This window comes from Eptesicus fuscus, chromosome 12, assembly GCF_027574615.1.
Source record: "Eptesicus fuscus isolate TK198812 chromosome 12, DD_ASM_mEF_20220401, whole genome shotgun sequence".
Classification (NCBI taxonomy): domain Eukaryota; kingdom Metazoa; phylum Chordata; class Mammalia; order Chiroptera; family Vespertilionidae; genus Eptesicus; species Eptesicus fuscus.
Genome location: NC_072484.1, coordinates 35,926,635 through 35,951,427, shown reverse-complemented (window position 1 = coordinate 35,951,427; position 24,793 = coordinate 35,926,635). Strand labels below are relative to the sequence as shown.

Below are 24,793 nucleotides of genomic sequence, written 5' to 3'. Positions count from 1 at the left end.
TGTTCATTTGATCTGGTGGGATATACACACATAGCCAGCACTGACCTGGGGTACCCGATCTTGAACCTGGACAACTTTTCTGTTACCTCGCTGTCAATCAGTTCACAAAATTTTTGTTTCCGCACCGTTATCAACTCAACTCCCAGGCTCACGAGGATCAAGGGCCGCACGTCTTGTTGGTTGTCTGGAAGGAGGATCTGGTGAAGGCCCTATAGGAAAAAGTCCTAGAAAGTTGGATCTCAGGGACCATCCACTTCTACTGGCAGATATTCTAGATGGAAAAAACAAGGCTCAAATAGGAAGTGACTCCATCTGGGGCCATTTGGCAAATGATGGGGAGAAGTCCAGGGCTCATTTGCTACATGACATCGAATCTTCTGACTCTTCAAATGACAAGAGCCCTTAAGGCGCTTTGTCCACATCCTGCCTGCAGGCAGCAGGCTCTCTCCCAGAACTGTACTCACAGTTACTCTCCAGGGGATGGCATTTTACAAGTTTCCCCCAACAGCCAATCTCAACTCTTCCTTGTGCCAAGTAAGCCCACATTCTCTTCCTTAGGACTATGACAAAAATCAAACAGCTAGCCCTCCTCTTCTAGATCTTCCCTTTTGTAGCTACAACCCCCTTCCCCATCTTTTTCTGCAGGTCTTTGCCCATAAATGCATGTCCCCACTGAGCCTCGGTTCTTTCTCCCTCCCGCACAGACTTTGGAGGCCGCTGGCCTCCTCCTCTGCAGCTTATCATGCTCCTTTGGCTCCCTGGCATGGATTCCTATTTGGTTATGTCTGGAAGGGAGATGGAGGTCGACAGGCATATCTGCTTGTAGATGTCTCATGATGTGAGATACCTGGCTCCTACCATCCACCATTCATTTACTTAATTGATCCATTTCAGTATACATGACAGCAGAATCAATTGTTAATCCATACACCAACTTTATCAACTAGAGTCCAATGCTTGTGTATGGTTCCTTCTGCTTTTAGTCTTACAGACTCCAAATACTTAGGTCATCAGCACTTTTTTCTCCCACTCCCTTCATTGAAGTGGTTTTATGCATTTGTAAAATTGTTAGATTCTCTTGTCAGAGTCTATATTCCTTCCTGCGATCTCCCGACATCCTAGATAATTTTTTTTGTTTTGACAAATTGCATACATTAAGCTTCACTCTTTGTGCTGTACAGTTCTATGGGTTTTGACAAATGCTTAATGTTTTGAATCCACCATTACAGTATCATACAGATAATTTTACTGTCCTAAAAATCCCATGTGCTTTACCAATTCAGCCCTTCCCCTGACCTCCAAACCTCTGGCCACCACTGATCATTTTATTATCTCTGTAATTTTACCTTTTCCGGAATGTCATAGAATTGGAATCATACAATCCATAAACATAGAATATTTTTCATTTATGTAAATCTTCTTTGAATTATTTCATTATAGTTAGTTTTCTGCATATGGATCCTAAACATATTTTGTTAGATTTATATCTAAGTATTTCACTTTTTGGTGCTATTGTACATGGCATTGCATTTTTAATTTCAAATTCCAATTGTTCATTACCTTTTACTAAAACTTTGCTATAATCATTCATTAGCTTCAGGAATTTTGGGGGGTTCTTTTTTTATTTTATTCTTTGAAATAAACAAGCATACCATCTGCAAACAAACACAGCTTTATTTCTCCCTCCCCAATCTGTATATGTTTTACCTCCTCTTCTTGTCTTAATGCACTAGCTAGGACTTCCAGTATAATGTTGAATAGGAGTGGTGAGAGGTGACACCCTTGCCTTATTCCTAAATTATTTTAAAGCAAGTCCCAGATGTTATATTTTATCTGTAAATATGTTGACATTTATTGCATAACTGTAAGAACTCTTAAAAACCATAAGCATAATACGGTAATTTTAAAATCACCATATCTAAAAAATCAATAATGTTCCTTAATATCATCACATATAGAGTGGGATATTTTTAAACCTTTACTCTCATTACTTAACACTCACAACCTATCATGTTACACACTATATCGTAAACAAGGCTTTCTGTACACTTACAACGATCTCTCCTTCCTGCACTGTGTGGAGCTTGACGTAGCCCCCCACTGAAGCCTCCTTCGGGATATCACCATACTTGGTTTTGATCATGGGACACTTCAGCAGATGAGGTTGCCGGGATCTGGAATTAGACAGCTTGTTAAAAAGAACTTCTTTGTAACACAGCCAGTTCATGAGGCCATGGATAATCAGCTCCATCTCTATTGCACATGGAAATCTTCCCTCCCCTCTCTCAGAAGTAAGAAAACTCCAAATCAAGGCCTGGGAGAGACTGAGTCGGGAATTGGAGAAGTTTAATAGGGAGGGAAACTTGGAAGAGAAGAAGACAGGACCCCTTTAACCACCTGAAAGCTGTTTGTTATGTGCAAGAAGTGGCTGATGACCTCAATGCAGCTGAGCCAGGCCTGCTGGGTGAGAAGTCCACACTGGCTGACGTTATGCTCAACATGAGGAAGGAATTCTTAAGTCAGAGCTGCCTGAAAATGGACCAGACTGTTTGACAAAGAGTAAGCTCTGTGCCTTTAGGATAAGGTGACCAGATCGTCCCGCTTTTTGCAAGACAGTCCCGATTTTTAACAATTTGTCCCGCGTCCCACAGCGTTTTTAAAAAGTCCCTATTTTTTAACAATTTGTCCCGCGTCCCACGGCGGACTTTTTTAAAACGCCGTGGGACGCGGGACAAATTGTTAAAAATCGGGACTGTCCCGCCAAAAGCGGGACGATCTGGTCACCTTACTTTAGGGACACTACAGGAAGGCAGAGAAGAAGTGGCTTTGTTTGTGTGTGTGTGTTTCTTTGTTTGTTTACAAAGACAGGTTTCCCTGGGTAGCCTGGAGACTCTGTACTTTGTTCATGTTGGGGTTAATTTTACCCAGGTAATCCTGTTGTGCCTTCTTTGGTCTCTGGCTAGGTAGGAGGAAGAGACAGGCTATGCTTTTTGGATTAGAGGCAGGAAAAAGAGTATTTATCAGCTGAAAATATGGCTGAACTCGCCTACACATAAATAAGGCAGGCTTCTATTTTCACACAAACCTCAGGACTGGTAGATGAGTGGCACATGCCCAGCATGTTCTTTATTTTTCACTCCAGGGTCCAGCCTGTCCCGTTTCCCTTATTGATTTATAGCAGAGAAACTGGGCCTGTTCTATCTCTACCTTCAGAAGAACTGGATTGGTATTTCAAGCATAGGATCCCTTAGAAAGAGTATCCATCCGAGGGAAAAAACTCAGAAGCCATGGGATGCTCATATGGAGGCGAGCAGGCTGGGAAAGTTAACAGGCAAAAGACTGGAGGAAAGTGGCACTATGACAATATGGAGATTGTGATACTGATGTCATTATCTATATCACTGCAGAGCACACTCTCACTGCAACCTTTCTTTCCATCTTTAATGGGGGTGGGGACTGTTTCTAGGGCTTGGTGTTGAGCTGCCTGTAGGCCAGTGCCCACCGAGTGTCCTTTCCCGCTTACCTGATCTTCGGGCCAAAGGCCTTTGGGAGACTATCTTCCAGGGTATTAATCTTCTTACTGAAGGTGGTCCCCTGTTGCTCCAAGGCTTTCTGGAGATGCAGAAGCTTCAGAGAGCTAAAATCCTGCGCAGGGTATGATTTGACCTGGAATTCCTTAAATCTCTTCACAGGAGAAGCTTCTGTTAGAGAAAGCACAGGGAAACATATTAGTGGGCCTTTGCACATATGAGGGTTCTGGTGGGCAGTTGGAGATATATCATAGTCACCTGCCTGGCTAGTCTGGTGTATGAGGAAATTTTTTTTAAAAAAGAGAGAGGGGTTAAAAATATACCATGGGCCGAAACCGGTTTGGCTCAGTGGATAGAGCGTCGGCCTGCGGACTCAAGGGTCCCAGGTTCGATTCCGGTCAAGGGCATGTACCTTGGTTGCGGGCACATCCCCAGTAGGGGGTGTGCAAGAGGCAGCTGATCGATGTTTCTAACTCTCTATCCCTCTCTCTTCCTCTCTGTAAACAATCAATATATTTAAAATATATTTTAAAAATATATATATATATACCATGGTGTCCGTGTACTAGTATTGTTCCTCCATTGCATCCAGAGACATGTCACTGGCCTCATTTAAGAAATAAAATGAGCAGCAGTGCCGAAACCGGTTTGGCTCAGTGGATAGAGCGTCGGTCTGCGGACTGGAAGGTCCCAGGTTCGATTCCGGTCAAGGGCATGTACATTGGTTGCAGGCACATCCCCCGGTGGTGGGGGTTGTGCAGGAGGCAGCTGGTTGATGTCTCTCTCTCATCGATGTTTCTGGCTCTCTATCCCTCTCCCTTCCTCTCTGTGAAAAATCAATAAAATAAAATAAAAATTAAAAAAATAAAAAAATAAAAAAATGAGCAGCAGAGAGGTTAAGTCACCCAGGAAAAGGCTGAAGCTGTTTGAACTCAGGTCAATCTAATTCAAAGCTCATGTCTTTTGGCAGATCACATTTGTCTGGGCTTTCAAACTGGGATTGGGGGTAGTGGCAGCAACAAAAGATAAATGGAGGACCAGCCATGGAACCTTGAACAAGTCACATAATCTCTTGGAACCCTCATAGGATAATTTTAAGAACTGCAGATAAGAGTATGTGCTATGTACCTAGCACAGTGCCCAGCACATAACAGGCCCTCCATGAGAGTTATTAACAAGTTCTCCAAGAGAATACTACTCAGGAGTAAACCAACTACTCAAGAACTAACTATTAGAGCTAATAAATGAATTCAGCAAAATAGCAGGATACAAAGTTGGATTTCTATACACTAACCAAACTACAAAACACTGCTGAAAGAAATTAGAGAACACATAATAAATGGAAACATATCCCATGTTCATGAATTAGAAGCCAATATTGTTAAGATGTCAATACTACCCAAAGCCATCTATAGATTCAATGTAATTATTATCAAAAGTCATTACCTGACTTTTTTGCAGAAATAGAAAAACCTATCCTAAAATTCAGAAGAAATCTCAAGGGACCCCAAATAGCCAAAACAATCTGTTGGAAGCCACCCATTGCCTTCACTAGCAGAGAGGTGTGGACAAGGAACACGGAAGGCTGGTTAACCTTGAAGGCTCTGAAAGGTCAGAGCCAAGCACCCACTGTCCAGTTGAGACAAAGGTAGCTAAAGCAACTCCCACCTTTTAGTCTTATGTAAATCCTTGCTGACAGGCTATCATTGAAATTGCCTGCCTAAGGGCTATGGGTGTATCCCACAATATGAATAAAAGGGATAGCAAGGCCAGAGCAAGGTGGAGTCCTTCCTCTTGAGCTGGGCTCCCGTCTGGCCCCCAATATTTCCAAATTAATATTTTCTAGTCTCTTTCTAGTCTCTTTCATTAATATTTTCTAGCCTCCTCCAGAGCCCAAACCCTGAACCACGCGGGACGTGGGGGTGACACTCGCAACTGGCACCCTAGATGGGACACTCGCAACAATCTTGAAAAAGAACAAAGTTGGAGAATTCACACTTCCTGATTTCAAAACTTACTATAAAGCTACAGTAATCAAAACAGTGTGATACTGGCATAAAAATAGACATATAGCCCTAGCCAGTTTGGTTCAGTGGATAGAGTGTCAGCCTGAAGACCAAAGGGTCCCAGATTCTATTCCAGTTGCAGGCTCCTCCCTGGCCCAGGCCCTGGTCAGGGCTCATGCAGGAGGCAACCAATCGATGTGTTTCTCTCACATCAATGTTCCTCTCTTATCTTTCCCTCTCTCTCCCACTCTCCCTAAAAATCAATGGAAAAGTATCCTTGGATGAGGATTAACAACAACAACAACAACAATAACAATATAGATAGATAGATAGATAGATAGATAGATAGATAGATAGATAGATATAGATAGATATCTTATATAATAAAGAGGTAATGTGCAAATTAACCATCATGCCACCACAAGATGGCTGCACCCACAGCAGAGGTGGGGTTCCTGTAACACAAGATGGCTGTGCCCACAGCAGAGGCTGGGTTCCCATAACGAGTGATCAGTAGGGACTTGAGGCTGCGTGGAGCCGGGCCGGGGCGGGGACCTGAGGCTGTGACCCCCACCCAGCAGTGCTTGACAGGGGACCTCAAGGCATGGCCCTTCCCGGTGCCAGACCAGGGGACCTGAGGCTGCCCCCCCCACCCCAGCGCCCAGCTGGGGGACCTCAGGCCACGCCCCCACCCTGGCACCAGCCCAGGGGACCTCAGGCCACGCCCCCTGCCCCAGCGCTGGGCGGGGGACCTGAGGGTGCGTCGGGTGACCTGAGGCTGCATCCCCCACCTGGCATGCTCAGGGGGACCTGAGGCTGTGCCCCCCGCCTGGCGGGGCTTGACGGGGGTGGGGCCGGCCGGGTCTGGATCTCGCCTAATGGGGGTGAGGCCAGGTGGGTCTGGGTCCCACATGATTTTGAAGCGTGCACAGGTGGGCAGGTACTTGACTCTGGGTCCCGTGGTGTGCCCCAGACTCTGACAGGAGGAAGATTTTCATATACATTTTACTAATTTTCTTTTATCTCTGACACTTCTATTATAGAGAAAGGGCAAATAGCAATATTAAAATATTTCCTCTAATTAATTCCCTTTTAATGTGCACAAATTTCGTGCACTGGGCCATTAGTATATATAGAAAATAATAACAGTGTAATATGCTAATTAGACCGGACAACCCAATGGCCTTCCAGACACCATTCCAGAAGTCCTTCCGGACAACCTTCCTGACAAAGCTGCGGCAGCAGGGGCCAAGGCAGAGGCAGTTAGGGGAAATCAGGCAGGCAGGCGAGCAGTTAGGAGCGATTAGGCAGGCAGGCGAGAAGTTAGGGGCTATCAGGCAGGCAGGCAGAGGGGTTACAGGCAATCAGGCAGGCAGGCAGGCGAGTGGTTAGGAGCCAGCAGTCGGACATCCCTCTCACAATCCAGGACATCCAGTTGCCAGTTTAGGCCCAATCCCACAGGGATCCCTGCAGACCAAAGGGATCCCTGCAGGATCAGGCCTAAACTGGTAGTTGGACATCCCCGAGAGGTCCCGGATTGCAAGAGGGTGCAGGCTGGGTTGAGGGATGCCGCTCCCATGCATGAATTTCGTGCACTGGGCCTCTAGTATATATACCAATGAAACAGAATAGAGAGCTCAGAAATAAATGTTCACATATGTGGTCAAATAATTTTTTACAAGGGTGCCAATACCATTCAATAGGGAAAGGACAGTCTTCAACAAATGGTGTGGGAAAAACTGTATATCCACATGTCAAAGAATAAGTTGGATCCTTATCGAACATATACAAATATTAACTCAAAAATGAATCCAAGACCTAAATGTAAGATCTAAAACTATAAAACTGTTAGAAGAAAACATAAGGCAGAAGCTTCATGGCATTGGATTTGACAATGATTTATTATATATAAACCAAAGGCACAAGTGACAACAAAAATAGAAAAAATAGACTTCATGAAAAATTTTAAATTTTGTGCATCAAAAGACAAAATCAACAGAGTAAAAAGGCAAACTGAAAAGTGGGATAAAATATTTGCAAATCTTATGTCTGCTAAGAGATTAATGTCCAGAATATATAGAGAATTTCTAAAACTTAAAAAAAAAAAGATGAGGATGTGGAGAAATTGGAACCCTCATGCACTCTTAGTGGTAAGGTAAAATGGTATAGCTGCTGTGAAACACATGGCGATTCCTAAAAAAAAAAGAAAGAAAGAAAGAAAATAGAAGTACCATGTGATCCAACAATTCCACTTCTTGGTATATATTCAAAAGAAAAAAGGGTCTCAAATATATATTTGTACACCTGTGTTCACAAAAACATTATTCACTAAAACTAAAATGTGGAAGCAGCTCAAGTGTCCAACAACAGATGAATGGATAAACAAAATGTGGTATATTTATACAATGGAATATTATTCAGCCTTAAAAAGGAAGGAAATTCTGACATATGCTCAACATAGATGAAACACAAAGACATTATACAAAGTAGAATAAGCCAATCACAAAAAGACAAATATTGTATGACTAGAGGCCCAGTGCATGATTGAATCATGCACATGTAGGGTCCCCTACACACTGTCGCTTTCGATCGCGGGGGAGCTGGGTGCCTGTCTGCTGGTGCACCAGGCCTTTTAGAAGCCTCCGGCTCGGCGGAGGCTTCTGAAAGGCCTGGTGCCAGAGCAGACAGGCACCCAGTTCCCCCACTTTTGATGGTCCGCGGCGGGCGGGACGTGAGCTCGCTGCCCCAGAGGAACCTTCTGTGCCGCAGCACAGCCATGGCGCAGACGCTGAGCTCGCGCCGCCGCTGGCCCAATGGGCTACCCCGGCTACCCCGTGTCCCGCCCACTGCGCCTCCCGCTGGCCCAATCATGGACATAGCGGAGTGATGGTAATTTACATATTACCATTTTATTAAGTAGGATTCCACTTACATGAGGTACTTAGAGTAATCAAAATCATAGAGATGAAAAATAGAATGGTGGTTGCCAGAGAGAGGGGGAATTGAGAGTTACTGTTTAACTGGTATAGTGTTTCAGTTTTATAAGATGAAAAGAGTTATGAAAATGGATGGTGGTGATGGTTGTACAACATTATGAATGTATTTAATACCACCAAACTATATGCTTAAAAATAGTTAATATAGTAAATTTTTTATGTGTATTTTACCACAATAAATAAAATTGGGGGGAAATTTTATGGAATACAGCTTTTTGTTTGGTGGATTGGTAGTGGAAAAGAGAGATGCATGCATGATCTCAATCAGCCTTCTTTAGTAACCTGTGTGATAATGACAACGAACCTCTACTATATACTAATGCGACCAAGTAGTGTTCTGAGAGCTTTATAGAGTCATCTACTTAATTTCGTAACAAGTCTATGAAGTAGAGACGACGATTCACATTTTATAGACTGAGGGCATGGATACACAGAGATACAGAGTGACTTTTCTAGAATCACACACCTAGTAAGAGACAGACCCTGGATTCAAACACAAGCAGTTTGTCACCTGGGCTTACTCTCTTAATCACAACACTATCATGACACACAAAGAAACCAGGCCTAGAGGCTTAAGTACCCACCAAAGTCACCCAGCTGATCAGTGGGATTCAAACCCGTCTAACTCCAAGCTCTCCCTCCCTGCTAAGAGGAAAAGATGAAAAGGAGAAATGGGAGAGATAGGCCGGAGTCTAACCTGGCCAGGCAGTGTAGACTAGGTTTTCACAGCTGGTGGAAGAAGGAATCAAACCAGATATTCCGCCAGGCCCTTGTAGCTCTAGATTTCTAAAACTCTATGGGCTGGGAACTGGAAACAGGATGGGGCCAGGTGCCCCTGCTGGGCTGCCGGCTGCCAGATGTGGACAGAGGCTTACCTTTGAGGTTGGTCTTCAGAGCTCTGTCATCTATCAGCTCCAGATGCTGCCAAATCCACTTGTGGTAGAAAGGCGAAGACGCAAGTTCTAATAGCCGCAGGACTTCACAGCTGCCCTGGATGCATCAAGGAACATAAAACCAAAGGCTTAACCCCAAGGGCTCCAGGCAGACCACACTTTGAAAATATTCTGTCTGTACTATGTCTCACCCCATTTTGTTTTATTTGCTCAATATAAGTAGTTCTGGGTCCCTTTTAAAAAATGAATATGTTATATACTTATAAAAAATTCAAGTAGCTCAATTCAATGTGGCCCTGGAAAAAAAAGTCATTGAGGATATTATTGGGACACAGTGAAATTGATTTTGGATTATAGATTATATCAATGCTAAATTTGCAGATTTTGATAATTATTCTGTGGTTAATTTCTTAGAAAATAATAATGTAAATGTATGATGAATGATACTTAACTCTCAAGTGATTCAGGAAGGAAAAAAACATACATATTAAAATAAATGTGGCAAATGTTAACAATTGATGAATCTAGGTTAAGTTTCTACAGGAGTTCTTTGTACAGTTCTTGAAACTTTTCTATAAATTTAAAATCATTCCAAATTAAAAGTTTAAAAAACTACAGGACATTGAACAAAGAAATAGAGGAAGATATAAACAAGTGAAAGAAAATACTGTGTTTATGGATTGGTAGAATCAACATCATTAAAATGTCCATGCTACCCAAAGCAATCTATAGATTCAGTGACATCCCCATTAAAATACCAATGGCATATTTCACAGATCTAGAACAAACACTCCAAAAATTTATATGGAACCAAAAAAAGACCCTGAATAGCTGCAACAATCTTGAGAAAGAAGAACAAGGTTGGAGGAATCGCAATACCAGATATTTAAGTTATACTACAAAGTCACTGTACTCAAAACAGGCTGGTACTGGCACAAGAATAGGCATATAGATCAATGGAATGGAACAGAGACCCCAGAAATTGACCCAAGCCATTATGCTCAATTAATATTTGACAGAGGAGGCAAGAGTATACAATGGAGTAAAGACATCTTTTCAATAAATGGTGCTGGGAAAACTGGACAGGTACATGCAAGAAATGAAACTAGACCACCAACTTACACCATACACAAGAATAAACTCAAAATGGATAAAAGACCTAAATGTAAGTCGTGAAAACGATAAAAATCTTAGAAAAAACCATACACAGCAAAATCACTGACATTTCTAATAGCAATATGTTTACCAATACATCTCCTAGGGCAAAGGAAACTAAGGAAAAAAAATAAGCAAATGGGACTACATCAAATTAAAAATCACAGCAAAAGAAACCGTCAACAAAGTGAAAAGAGAGCTTACTGCATGGGAGAATGTATTTGCCAATTATAAATCTGATAAGGAAATAATTTCCAAAATATCTAAAGAATTCATACAACTTAACAAAAGGAAGACAAACAATTCAATTTAAAAATGGGCAAAGGAACTAAATAAACACTTCTCCAAAGTGGACATACAGAAGGTCAAGAGGCATATGAAAAAATGCACAAAGTCATTAATCATCCAAGAGATGCAAATTAAAACAACAATGAGGTATCACCTCACACCTGTCAGAATGGCTATCATCAACAAATCAACAAAAGACAAGTGTTGGTGAGGATGTGGAGAAAAGGGAACCCTAGCACACTGCTGGTGGGAATGCAAGACTGGTGCAGCCACTGTGGAAAACAGTATGTTTCCTCAAAAAAATTACAAATGGAACTCCCATTTGACCCAGTGAACCCACTTCTAAGAATATATCCTAAGAAACCTGAAACACCAATCAGAAAGAAAATATACACCCCTGTGTTCATAAGTAGCACAATTTACAATAGCTAAGATTTGGAAACAGCCCAAGTGCCCATCAGCAGAATGGAATACTATGCAGCGGTAAAAAAGAAGGAACTCCTACCATTTGCAACAGCATGGATGGACCTGGAGAATATTATGCTAAGTGAAATAAGCCTGTCAGAGAAAGATAAGTATCACATGATTTCACTCATAAGTGGAATCTGATAAACAAAATAGATCCAGAGATATAGAACCATGAACAAACTGATGAATTTCAGAGGGAAGGTGGGGGTGGAGAGGTGGGAGGGAGAGATTACCTGGAGAACTTACATGCATTATACATAGCCCATGGACACAGACAATAGTGTGACAAAGGCTTGGGAAGGGTGAGTGCAGGGAGGAGGGGGTCAATGGGGGAAAAAAACACAAAGAGGACATCTATAATACTTTCAACAATAAAGATTTTTTAAAAATTTTAAGCCGAAACCGGTTTGGCTTAGTGGATAGAGCGTCGGCCTGCAGACTGAAAGCTCCTAGGTTCGATTCCAGTCCAGGGCATGTACCTTGGTTGCTGGCACATCCCCAGTGGGGGGTGTGCAAGAGGCAGCTGATCGATGTTTCTCTCTCATCGATGTTTCTAACTCTCTATCCCTCTCTCTTCCTCTCTGTAAAAAATCAATAAAATTTAAAAAAATAAAAAAATTTAAAAAAAATAAAATTTAAGTTTAAAAACAGAACATAGAGAAAGTTAAAACTATGTTATTCTTAACACCCCAAAATAAAAAGTAATAACATTTTGGTGCATATTCTTTCAAACTTTTCTCTATAAGTATAGACAATTTTTCATAAATGAATCAATTTATGTAAATAGACTTTCATAACATTTTTAAAAAACTCAATGTATAAAAAAATAAATAAAAATAAAAATGATATATCAAGGACATATTTTCATGCTAAGCAATGTGGTTCTACATTTTTGCTTCTAATGATTGCATATTATTCTATGAATGCCAGAATTTGCATAAAATTGAAAATAAATATTCAGATGAGCAAAAGAAGTCAGACACAAAGGGCACATACTATTTGAGTCCATTTATATGAAGTTCAAGAACATGTAAAAGTAATCTGTGGTGACAAGTAGGAAGAGTGGTTATCATAGGGGGACTTTGTCTGGGAAAGGGCACAAGAGAGCCTTCTGAGGTGCAGGAAATGTGCTCTGTCTTGACTGGGTGATGCTTACACAGGTGAACACACATGTAAAAATTCACCAAGCTGGAAAGTTTAATTTAAGTTCTTTATTGCATATATGTTACACCTCAAGAAAATATTTTTGAAGATTCATATTTAGTTTGTTTCTAATTTACCTCTCATGATTTTGTTCAGGACAGCAAAATCCCCAGCTAAAAAAACTTGCCACCTCCCCAAACTCCCCAGCAGTGGGCATGGCAGTGACCCAGTTCTGGCAAATGAGACTAAATGAAAGGCAGATGGATAAAACAGGAAACCAAGGTTGTCCTTCTCCCTTCCCACTGCTTGAAACTCAGACTTGATGGTTAGAGGTAGAGTAGCCATATCGTGACCATTAGGATGAAAGCCATAAGCTGTGGATGATGAAAGTAAAAGCTAGCCCAATGATTATCATCATTGATGTTTCTATCTCTCTCTCCCTTCCTCTCAGAAATAAATAAAAAAATATATATATTTTTTTAAAGAAAATAGAAGCTAGAAGTGGTGTGGGTTCTGAAAGACTTCCTAAAACAGCTCTTCTAGCCCTGGATTGCTTAAATCTAGACTTTACCATGAGAAAAATTATTATTCATTAAGCCGCTGGAGGTGGGTTTCTGTGACTTTCAGTGGTCGTCAACTTTAATGGACAATCTTGTCCATACATCTTCTAGAATGGTCATTAGGCAGTTCACAAATACTTAAGTTCTCCTCTCAAGCACATGGAAGGATTGTATTTTTCCACTCTTTGAATTAGGAATTTGTTTTGGTCAATTTCTGTTAGCAAAGTGGCTTATGATACTCTGGGTGGAAACTTTAAAAGCCAGTGCTTGGTTCTCAACATTCCCTTGCCCCATCCTGTTGATCATGATTCAGGCTGGCCTTCAGGGCTTGCCATTATCAGTTCTTCTAGGCTCTTCCCATCCTCTCTCACATAGCCATCAGAATTCTCCAAACTTATAAACACCAGGCACATCCTTACTGCAAGCTTGGCTTCCCACTAGATAGAGTCTCCAGTGGCCTGGGTCCCTGAGTTACTCTAAGGAGCAAGACTAACTGGCCTGCTATGATCAAGTAGTGGGTTGAAGGAATAAATCTTTGTTAGTTAATCCACTGAGATTTGAGGATTGTTTATAATTGCAGCTGAAACTAGTTTACCTAAAAGAATACCCATGTTTCATTATCTCTTTGGGATTAATTCCTAAAGGTATGCATGTTTCAATACACATTAACAAACTGCCCCTCAGAAATGTTAGATCTGTTTACACCTCTCTGACAGTATATAACAGAGTCCCTTATAATATATCTTTTGTTACACTGACAACTGGGTTTGCACAATCTTTTTAACTTTTCCTAATCTGATAGGCAAGAAGAATATGTCATCTTAACATTTCATATCTTTATAAATCCTTACCCTTTTTTAGTAAGAACTCTAAGAGACACATTATGAAGGGTTAAGGTTCAAGACAGTTTACTGTTAAAGAGGAGGAAGAAGAAGGGATCAAATATTTAATAAGCCCTTTTATATGCCAGGCATTGTGCATGGAGCTTTATTCAATATTCATTCAACAAACATTTATCAACTAGGAACTGCAGGTGCTAAAGAAAAACACTCCAACAGTTTCTTCTTGAACGTCTCTTGTGGATATTTAATCACATCTGTATCTGTAAAGAAAACAATTTCACTATGTGTCCCCAAATGATAAACTGTTCAAAATGAGTTGATTATGGGCATTAATTATGTTTGTGATACCAGGAGGAAATCAAGTTCTTTACTGGGTCTCAAGGACTCCCAGCCACCAGCTGCTGATTTTGCCCTCTAGTGGCAATATGAGTAAACTACAGGAGTCAGGCAGCCCGGTTTCCTTGGCAGAGGAACACTCAAGGAGCTAACTAGGCAGGAAATAAAAATTAGAAAAAATAGCAGTCCCTTTAAAGGGGCAGGTGCTCTCGAACTCCAGCCAGAGGGGGCCGCAACGTAATACAGCCTGCTGTTGCCTGATCTTCTGAATATTCCAAAGAAGCCAGAAATCAGAATTTTTATGTCCAATCTCCACCTCAACTATTAAATCAGCTTCTAATAAAACACTGTAAGGGACAAACCAAACTTATCTGCTGGCCAGGATGAGTTTGTGACATCTGTATTATTTTTCTCAGAATGAAGTTCAAGCACCCCTACATTAGAATCACCTGTAATACTTTTTAAAAATTTTTTTTATTGATTTCAGAGAGGAAGGGAGAGGAAGAGATAGAAATATCAATGATGAGAGAGAATCACTGATTGGCTGCCTCCTGCAAGCCCCACACTGGGGATCAAGCCACAACCTGGGCATGTGCCCTGATCAAGAATCAAACCACGATCTTCTGGTTCATAGGTTGACACTCAACTACTGAGCCACGCCAACTGGGTACCTGTGACACTTATTCACTTATTCAAAATGCAGTTTTCCAGAGTTAATGAATCAGATCTCTGTGGTGAGGCAGGAATCTACATGCCTTTTGAAGAAGCACCCTAGGTGTTCTTTGTGCTTACCAAAATTTGAAAACTCCTCCCTTAAATCGCAGGTTCTCTGACTTTAATGTGCATCAGAATCACATGAAAGGCTGTGAATACACAGATTACTGAGCCCCACCCCCACCCCCACTCTCACTCCTCCCAGAGTTTTGGATTTAATAGCTCTTGCGTGGGCCCAATAATTTGCACTTTTAATGAGTTTCCAGATGATTCTGATGCTGCTGGTCCAGCGACAACACTCTGGGAACAGCTGGATTAGAGGATGAATGTTAATTGAGTATGTGCTAAACTCTCATCCTTACAGACTTTATGGGGCAAATTGGTCCATTTTACAGATTAAGAAATGGAGGCCAAAACAGATTAAGAAGCACCCCCCACGTTCTGCTGGTCAGGATGTAATCATCCTGCTGATTAAAGGAAGTCTTGAATTTACATCCCTCACTACTTATCCCCTGAATCCTTTTAGGAAAAACAAATTTTAGGTACAATGAAGCAGATATCAGGGAGGAGAAGGAATTGCAAATGATTCAAGTTGGCCTTCAGGGCTCTCCAGTTCTTCTCGGCTTTCTCTCATCTCTTCTCACATGACCATCAGGATTCTCCAAACTTCTATAAACCCCAAGCACATCCCTACTGCAAGCTTGGCTTCCTACTATTCCACTCAGCTGGCAAGGACCTCATCCTTATCCCTACCCTTGATTAAGTCATATCCTGTGCATCCAATCCCCTTTCATGTGTAGAGGCTGGAAGCCAAGCACTACATTTCCTAAGCTCCCTTGCAGCTAAGGCTCTGGATGTGATTTGGATCCCACCAATCCGATGCACTTGGGTAGACATGGTTTTGGAACTGCCAGATATCTACATTGTTAGTGGAGGCAGTGGCTTCTTGAACATGGCAGGAGCAGCAGCACCTGTGGCAATCCAGATCTGGACTCTGATCTGGACTTGTTTGGGAGTCATTTTCAGTGTAGGTCTGTTTCTTCAGGCCTCCCCACCACCACCAGTCAATCTGTTAGCCATTTAATACCCTCTGATAAATTCCTTTCTGCTTATGTTAGCTACACTTGACTCTGTTCTCTAGGACTTAACCCAGAATAATAACACAAACACATCCAGGGTGCTGCTAAGTTTAGCAACTAGTTCTCTAGAAAAATGTACACAAATCTATAAATTTTACTGTTATAAAGGGTGTGTTATACACAATCCTATATAATAAAAGCCCAGGGACCAAACGGCGGAATGACCAGACAACCAGTTGACCAGTCGCTATACGCTCTCTGACCACCAGGGGGGGCAGACACTCAATGCTCAGCTGACTGGGATGAGCACGCTCCCACAGCGGGAGCAGCCACTCAGAGGGTGGGTCCACTAACAATGTAGATATCTGGCAGTTCCAAAACTAAGTCTACCCAAGTGCATCGGATTGGTGGGATCCAAATCACATCCAGAGCCTTAGCTACAAGGGAGCTTAGGAAATGTAGTGTTTGGCTTCCAGCCTCTACACATGAAAGGGGATTGGATGCACAGGATCTGACTCAATCAAGGGTGGGGATAAGGATGAGGTCCTTGCCAGCTGAGTGGAATAGTAGAAAGCCAAGCTTGCAGTAGGGATGTGCTTGGGGTTTATATAAGTTTGGAGAATCCTGATGGTCATGTGAGAAGAGATGAGAGAAAGCCGAGAAGAAAGTGGAGAGCCCTGAAGGCCATCTTGAATCATTTGCAATTCCTTCTTCTCTCTGATATCTGTTCGGCTGACCAGGATGAGTGGTGCTTCCACAGCAGGCCAATCCCCGCAGGCCATGCCCCCCACCAGTGCACAAATCCTGTACACCAGGCCTCTAGTTTATAAATAACAAAATATACCATACTCATTAAATATTCCATTTTTCCAATCAATTCTCACAGGATGCTTTTGTTAACTTTGGCTGAACTCTTGTGTCCATGGCCAATTGGTTTATAGTCATAATTCAACCATGATTTGACAAATGAATTTGTATTCCACACCACTCTTTTCCCAATAAATTTAATATTACTAAATCTGATTTATAATCTACTGGTAAACTATTTCTCACTCTCATATAAATTATATTCATTAAATTGAAACCTCTTTTAGCTCTATCACTATGTATATCAGAACCTCACTGTTCATCGATGATATGACTAATATCTATGATGGATCAGATCATGCTTTTTAAATACTAGAAGAATATTTTCTCAACTTTCTTCTCTTCACAGTGTAATGGCTACAGATCCTTCCTTCTATTAAATATAACCTACATTATAAACATTTTCTCTATAGCTTTCTTAAGACAATCAGCAAAGCCATAAATCAAGACCTGACTTAGACTGTCTGCCAATTTCCATTGTGTAAATACTCCCACAGTGGCCAATTTTAAGTTATCAATATGAGTGAAGTCACTGAGTGTGGAGTTGAGAAGAAATGTGCACACCTGTATAGTATTTCCACCATACAGATGCAATAGACATATCCTCAAGAGCCTAGATAATACTACAATGCAGTAACATCATTAGAAAATGATGTGTTCAGCTTATTTTTTATAAGCATTAATATTTTTAAAATATGTTTTATTGATATTTTACAGAGAGGAAGGGAAAGGGATAGAGAGTTAGAAACTTTCTATGAGAGAGAAACATCAATCAGCTGCCTCCTGCACACCCCCTACTGGGGATGTGCCCGCAACCAAGGTACATGCCCTTGACTGGAATCGAACCTGGGACCCTTCAGTCCGCAGGCTGACGCTCTATTCACTGAGCCAAACTGGTTAGGGCTGTGTTCAGCTTATTTAAAATATATTTTTTTATTAATTTCAGAAAGGAAGAGAGAGAGTGAGAGTGAGAGCGAGAGCGAGAGCGAGAGAGAGAGAAAAATCAAAGATGAGAGAGAATCATCGATCGGCTACCTCCTGCACGCTCCAGACTGGGAATGGAGCCCACAACCCAGGCATGTGCCCTGACCGAGAATTGAACTGTGACCTTCTTGTTCATAGGTCAACATTCAAGCACTGAGCCACACTGGCCTGGCTGTTCAGCATTTATTACTCTTGTTTTCAATATAATGTATTTAATTATAGGTTTATATAATTTTTTAATAATTTTAGTGTTTACCAACTCACAGAATTCCTGAAAATTGAATCAGCTCTCAAGGCCACTATGAGCCAGCTCTAGCATACAATCAATGTTGCCCCTTCCTTTTGTCTAATGGTGCAATATATCAAGGCTCATCTCCCACCTCACCTCGTCCAGGAAACCTTCCTTATAGCCTCCAAACTTTAGAGAGCTCTATCTCCTGAATCCTTACAACTCGCAGATTTTGCACTAATCCTTTTGTAGTTGATATTGACACCTTTGTCCGTGCTCAGAACCTAGTAAAGAAGATATACAGTGAGTGGCCAGATTATTATGATCTCTGAACGCATAATAATCTGGCCACTCAGTGTATATCCTATATAATAAAAGGCTAATATGCAAATTGTCCCCTCGACCAGGTGTTCCACCAGCAGGCAGGCCGGCCAATCACCCATGCACAAATTCATGCACCGGGCCATGTATACACATACACACACACACACATACACATACACACACACACACACATACAGTGAGTAGCCAGATTATTATGCATTCAGAGATCATAATAATCTGGCCACTAAGTGTATAAGGAGAGAGAACCAGTCTTTTCCATCTTTGTATCCCTCCCGAGCCTGGACCAATGTGTCATGCATGACCTTGGCAAAAACTTGACAAAATGTCTGTGGTGGTTTAACATGTAGATAATAGATATATGGGAAATACTAAAAGTTTTTCAAACTCTGGCTCTGCCACTTACTAGTTGGGTGGCCTTTCTTAGGGTGTCTTTATTATCCTTGTCTGTAAACTTAGGATAATAATATCTTCCTTATAGAGCTTGGGTGAATAGTTATGGTGAAATGATAGTATGTGCATGGTATTCATCAAAACCCTGAAATAACAAAAGATTGAGACAAATTAATATCCAGCCCTAGCCGGTTTGGCTCAGTGGGTAAAGCTTCGGCCTGCAGGGGGTGTGCAGGAGGCAGCCGATCAATGATTTTCTCTCATCATTGATGTTTCTTTCTCTCTCTCCCTCTCCCTTCCTCCCTGAAATCAATAAAAATATATATTTTTAAAAAGTTAATATCCATCCATGGGAATCTGGCTGAGTAAATTGAAGTACAACCATTCAGTAAAATATTACACGGGTGGAAAAAAAGAATGAATGAGCTCTGTATGTACTAGCATGTAACGATCTACAGAAATATTCTTTTTTTTTATATTTTATTGATTTTTTACAGAGAGGAAGAGAGAGAGTTAGAAACATCGATGAGAGAGAAACATGGATCAGCTGCCTCTTGCACACCCCCTGCTGGGGATGTGCCCGCAACCAAGGCACATGCCCCTGACCGGAATCGAACCCGGGACCCTTGAGTCCGCAGGCCGACGCTCTACCCACTGAGCCAAACCGGTTTCGGCTACAGAAATATTCTTAATGAAACAGCAAAGTGCAGAACAGTCTATGTCATTTGATGTCATTTATGGAAAAGAGGAAAAAACATATACACATTCAGAGAATATGTGCAGTACAGACACATAAGAAACTGGGTGGTGAGGGAAAGAGGTGAAAGGGAAACTCACCATTCTATTGAACCTTTTGAATTTTGAACCATGTGAATGTATTATCTATTCCTGAATACACACGAAAAAATTAATGATGCTAGCAGAACCCCTGGCGCAAGAGCAAAGAGCCTCAAAAAACTGGTGGCTCTTAAGATGATAATAATGATTAACTACGGAAAGGTCAACTCAAATTCCAAATCGTAGCTCCTAAGAAGAAGAGCTTTGGAGTCAGACCTGGGATGAACTGTGCCTCTGCCCTTCAGCAACTGTGTGACCTTGGACAAACCACTTAACCTTCCTGTGCCTCTGTAAAACGGGAATGACAATACCACTCTCCTTTGTGCTGCTGTGAGGTTAAAATGAAATAAAGCGTGTTGAGCACGCAGCCGGGTACACAGTAAGAACTCAATATATGTTAGATTTTCTTTTAATTATCAACAAACAGAAAAGTTGGCAAAGACATAAAGCAATATGCAAAAGACAAAATTTAGACAGTAAACAAACATGAATAATCTTACTAGTAATTAGAAAAAATATAAATTAAATCCTCAATGAGGCAACAATTGCCAATTGCAAGTGCTGCAGAACAGCGCTCAGGACCCTTCTGTCTGGCCATAGGATCCTATATTAGGCATATTCTTCCCAGCTTCACACTCCCAACCTTGACCTCTTACCTTGCAGACAAACATGACAGAGGACGATTCAACAATGTCTTTTGAGACCAGCTGCCCATATGAGTACTTCTCCACCTTCCCCAGGGTTACCAGCTTCCAGAGCTTCTCATCAGACCACGACTTTAACAGCTCCATCTGCCTGAGGGGAAAATATGTTAGAATGCGTTGCCCTCCCTCACAGAAGGTGCACAGCTCTTAGCAATTTCCAGAAAGGGAACATGTTCTCCTGCTCTTGCAAATGCCTAAGTTGGAAGATTTCGCACAGCCTCCAATCACCTAGCCTGTAGCCAATCTCCTATCACATATCGCCTTGGCTCCCTCTGCCCTCTTCTCCAGGCCCTCCCATCCAGCCACTCCCCTCTGCTATTCCTCAAACACACCTATGTAATCCACCAACTATGATTCTCTCACTTCTGTTCCTCCCTCCAGGAGACTTTCCCCAGTTCCTTGACCACAACCTTGTGGCTCACTAAGCTATTCCCATTCCAAGTAACACTGTGAGAAGGCCTCACTGCAGCTCACCAGCTATTCTGCCCCTTGGCCCTACTTTGGTTTGGGCGGCGCATTCCTACCCATCTCCTATGGCCTATTGGCTTCAAATACTCAGCCCTGGGGAAGAGTCTGGATTCACCTCTTTTGTACCCTGTGGTTGAAGGCCCACTGAAGTGACTTCCCCTCCACCTGACCTCATATACCGCATACATGTGTTTGCCTTCCCTCAGATGAGGCCCCAACGGACTACTAGCTGTGGCAGTAGATTTTCTCAGCTCCAACAGATTATGAGCTCAGAACTCAGTGACTTAGGCCTCAGTGGGGGCACTGAGTTCCATTCAGAGCACCAAAGGAGAATGGAGTCAGTGCCATGTCCAGGTGAGAAGGGTCTAGAGGCACTGGAAGGAAAGCTGGGCCACCACAGAAGGAGCACCTACTATGTGCCAAACACTGGGCCCACACTTCCCATGATTATTTCATTCAATCCTTACAATGACCTTGGAAGAGAGGAATCATTATCTCCATTTCACAGAGCAGGAGACTAACACTTGGAGAAGTGACCTATCTAAGGTCACATGGCTGAAGAGCTGAGACTGGAAGGAAACCAGCGTCATTTCCCACTATATGAACAAATGAACTGCTCCTCCCTTGGAGACTAAATCCCCCTTTGTCAGCGGAAACCGGTTTGGCTCAGTGGGTAGAGCGTCGGCCTGCGGACTCAAGGGTCCCAGGTTCGATTCTGGTCAAGGGCATGTACCTTGGTTGCAGGCACATCCCCAGTAGGGGATGTTTCTAACTCTCTATCCCTCTCTCTTCCTCTCTGTAAAAAATCAATAAAATATATTTTTAAAAAATAATAAAATAAAATAAATAAATTCCCCCTTGTCAGGCTCCAGATCCTTTATGAAGCACTATCTGAGCTCTAGTTCACAGGGACGCTCTGCCTATCATGATTCTCTATAGCCTGCAACCTATGACATGTATTTTCAGTGCCAGTGCCTATGCTTCATTTGACTTTCACTCTTTCCTAAAGATAACTGAATGAGCATCTGCATGTGCCTGGCACTATGACAACACAGGGATTACAATGGTAAAGAGTACAGATAGGGCCTTGCCAACATATTGCTTACTGTCTGAATGGGCAAATAAATTGCAAAGTATTGTATAATCAAGAATTACAGTTTTAACATAGCGTGATAAAAGCATTGAGAGGCACCCTCTCTATTCTGGGTTGAGGGTAGATGGGGTTGGTTAGTGAGGTGGGGTGGTGAGGCCCAGAGACTTCTGAATCAGACATTCTGGGACATCCCCACCCTGAGCCTTACTTCCTTCACCCATAAATTGGGGAGAATAAGAGAAATATCCTCACAGGACTGAATGTAAATTAGATAAGGCAAGTAGTCCAGACGTCTTAATATCCTTCCTGGCCCAGCAAGCACTCAATACACATTAGCCATTCTAGTATTACTGTTCCACAAGGAAGGGATATTTGAACTGAGACCTGAAGGTATAGTAGGAGTTTGAGAACTTGGGTGGGAGGTGGGTACTGAAGAATATTTCAGGCAGAGAGAAAAGCACCTAGAATTTCCCACTGGGCCTGGGACAAAGTTAGGTATCTAATAAACACCCAGGGGGGAAGATGCTGGCTGATGATGGAGTTACCTAAAAAAATCAAACCGATGCTGGGCATCCTTTTTAACTTCGTCGTCCAACTTATTAGCAACGAAATCATCTTGGTCGACAACCAAGAACTCTGTTTCTTCCATACAGACCACAGTGGCCCTCCTTACTGAAGAACTCAGAAGGCCCATTTCCTGTTGGGTAGATAGGGGCAAAGGCAAGTAAGAAGCTACCTCTCATTTCCTGCTTGCAACCTTGTATACCTCTTTCCTGCTTCTGTCTCCCCGCTTCCCTTGAAATTTCTCCTCTCCAGACTGCAGGTTCTGGGGCCACCCCTGTGCTCTTGCTCATCACCCCTTCAGTGAGCCCACTCCTCCCTTTTAATATGTTGCCTGTGGAAAAAGAGGCAACAGACTTGACCAGGCCAAAGTCAGGAAGCTGGAGAGGCCTCACTGAGGAGTCACGTATCTCTAAGGGGTCATATGGGGAACATACTCCTTAAACATCACAAATGAAGAGTTGGCCTTTGACAGAGAAGGGTGCTAGGACCCACAACAGGGCAGTGACTTGCACAGAATATAAGGTAGGATTGGGCCTGGCCAAGAGGTTCTAACAGGAATCTCTCACACTCCAACCCCAGCCCAGGAAGCCAGGCCCTTCCTCCATTACCCCAAAACAGTCGCCCTTCTGCAGCAACATCGGGTGGGGGTCTAGGAAGGCGCTGCTGCCATCCTCATCCTCAGTCACTGCGACTCTTCCCAAGTAGATGAAATAAAAGCTGTTGCTCTTCTTCCCCTTCTTTATGATCACACGTCTGCGACCAAACCTGGAAAAAGACCATAGCCCTGTGATCTAGTAGCAACCCAGAGCCCGGTACATGCTGGGAGGAGAGTTGGATTGGTTGTGCCCTTTGCTCTGGAGAATTAAAACACAGGCTGGGACTAGAAAGGACTCAGAAGAGCCCAGTCCCAGTTCCACCAAGCTAACGTTGCCCACCTCTGTTAGATTGAAGCTTCCAGAGAACAGAGCCTTTGTCAGTCTGCTTGGTCACACAGTAAATGTTCAATGAACAGTTGTGAAATAAATGAATGAACACATGCTGAAAGGATTGGATAAGTGGCTAAATAATTAAAAGCACTGGTTTTAGAGTCACACCAGGATCCCAATCCTGGTTCTACCCCTAGCTAGCTATGTGCCACTGGGCAACTCATATCCCCTTTCTGAGCTTCCGTTTCTCTTGTCTGTAAAATGTAGATGAATATGCCTAGAAAGAGACAAATAAGTGGTCTTGTTATGATCTTCAAGAACTCACTACCCAATTGGGAACTCTGAGGGTAGAAGTGCCAGGTCCCAAGAAAACTGGGAGTTAGTTCTTAAGCTCAGAAGGAAGTTTCTGTATTTCAAATGCAAGCTCAAATTTCACTTCTTTCAATATTCATTAATTTCCTTCATTCATTCAATATAAGTTAAACAAATTCCAACTGTGTCTGTCAGGCACAGTGATAAAGGACACAGATTTCATTCTCAAAATTATGGTCAAGTAAGGAGGTAAATAAGGTTTAAAAATGCTTTAAGAGAGGTAAACATGGGATAATTAGAAGCACAGAGAAGGGGCATTTAACTCAGCTTAGGAAGGCCAGAGAAAGCTCTAGGATGGTGTCTGGAGTCATCCAGGTGGACAGAGTGATGGAAGAACATCCCAGGCAGAAGGACTCCATGTCCAAAGGCCCAGAAGTGCCCTAGCTGGTCTGGCTCAGTGAATAGAGCGTCGGCTTGTGGACTGAGGGGTCCCAGGTTTGATTCCAGTCAAGGACACATGCCCGGATTGGGGGCTTGATCCCCAATGGGGAGCATGCAGGAGGCAGCCGATCAATGATTCTCACTCATCATTGATGTTTCTATCTCTCTCTCCCTCTTCCTTCCTCTCTGAAATCAATAAAACTTTATTTTAAAAAAAGAAAATAACAGTTTCAAAGGCCCAGAAGTGGCTGGAAGCATGGGCACATTCAAAGGAATAACTGTAACTACCATTAGAAAGGAAAATGGGAGACGGGAAGGAGGTCAGGGGAGTAATGGGAGAGATATCTGGCTCGGTACAAAAGTTGGGCTAAGTTTGGATTTTACCCAGAAGGCAATGGGGAGCCCAAAGTCTGCCCTTCAGTGTCTACCAAGGTCTTAGGAAATCAGTGGCCTTTGTAAAAGTGCCCCAGTGTTTTCCAGACTGCTGTTGTACCCCTCAACTCCAATCTCTCTGCATTGCCCTCAGCAGGCCCTCTGAATTCCCCTCCCCCTCCTCACTGAGCTACCAGCAGCAGGAGAGCCAGAGACAATCCTCTGCACAGGACAAGTGTTACTTCCTTTGT

The 24,793-nt window shown here is 42.5% G+C and overlaps 1 protein-coding gene across 1 annotated transcript in view; it reads right to left on the bottom strand.

The window, feature by feature from the left end:
* CNBD2 (cyclic nucleotide binding domain containing 2) overlaps positions 1 to 24,793 on the bottom strand; it is a 56,554-nt gene that overhangs the window by 5,372 nt on the left and 26,389 nt on the right. The window contains exons 6-12 of the mRNA XM_054724390.1: positions 23,100 to 23,256; positions 22,473 to 22,624; positions 20,319 to 20,457; positions 9,408 to 9,522; positions 3,524 to 3,701; positions 2,054 to 2,174; positions 46 to 209 (exon numbers count right to left, since the gene is read on the bottom strand). Coding sequence (XP_054580365.1) covers positions 46 to 209; positions 2,054 to 2,174; positions 3,524 to 3,701; positions 9,408 to 9,522; positions 20,319 to 20,457; positions 22,473 to 22,624; positions 23,100 to 23,256 — 1,026 coding nt within the window. The remainder of the gene's footprint in view (positions 1 to 45; positions 210 to 2,053; positions 2,175 to 3,523; positions 3,702 to 9,407; positions 9,523 to 20,318; positions 20,458 to 22,472; positions 22,625 to 23,099; positions 23,257 to 24,793) is intronic.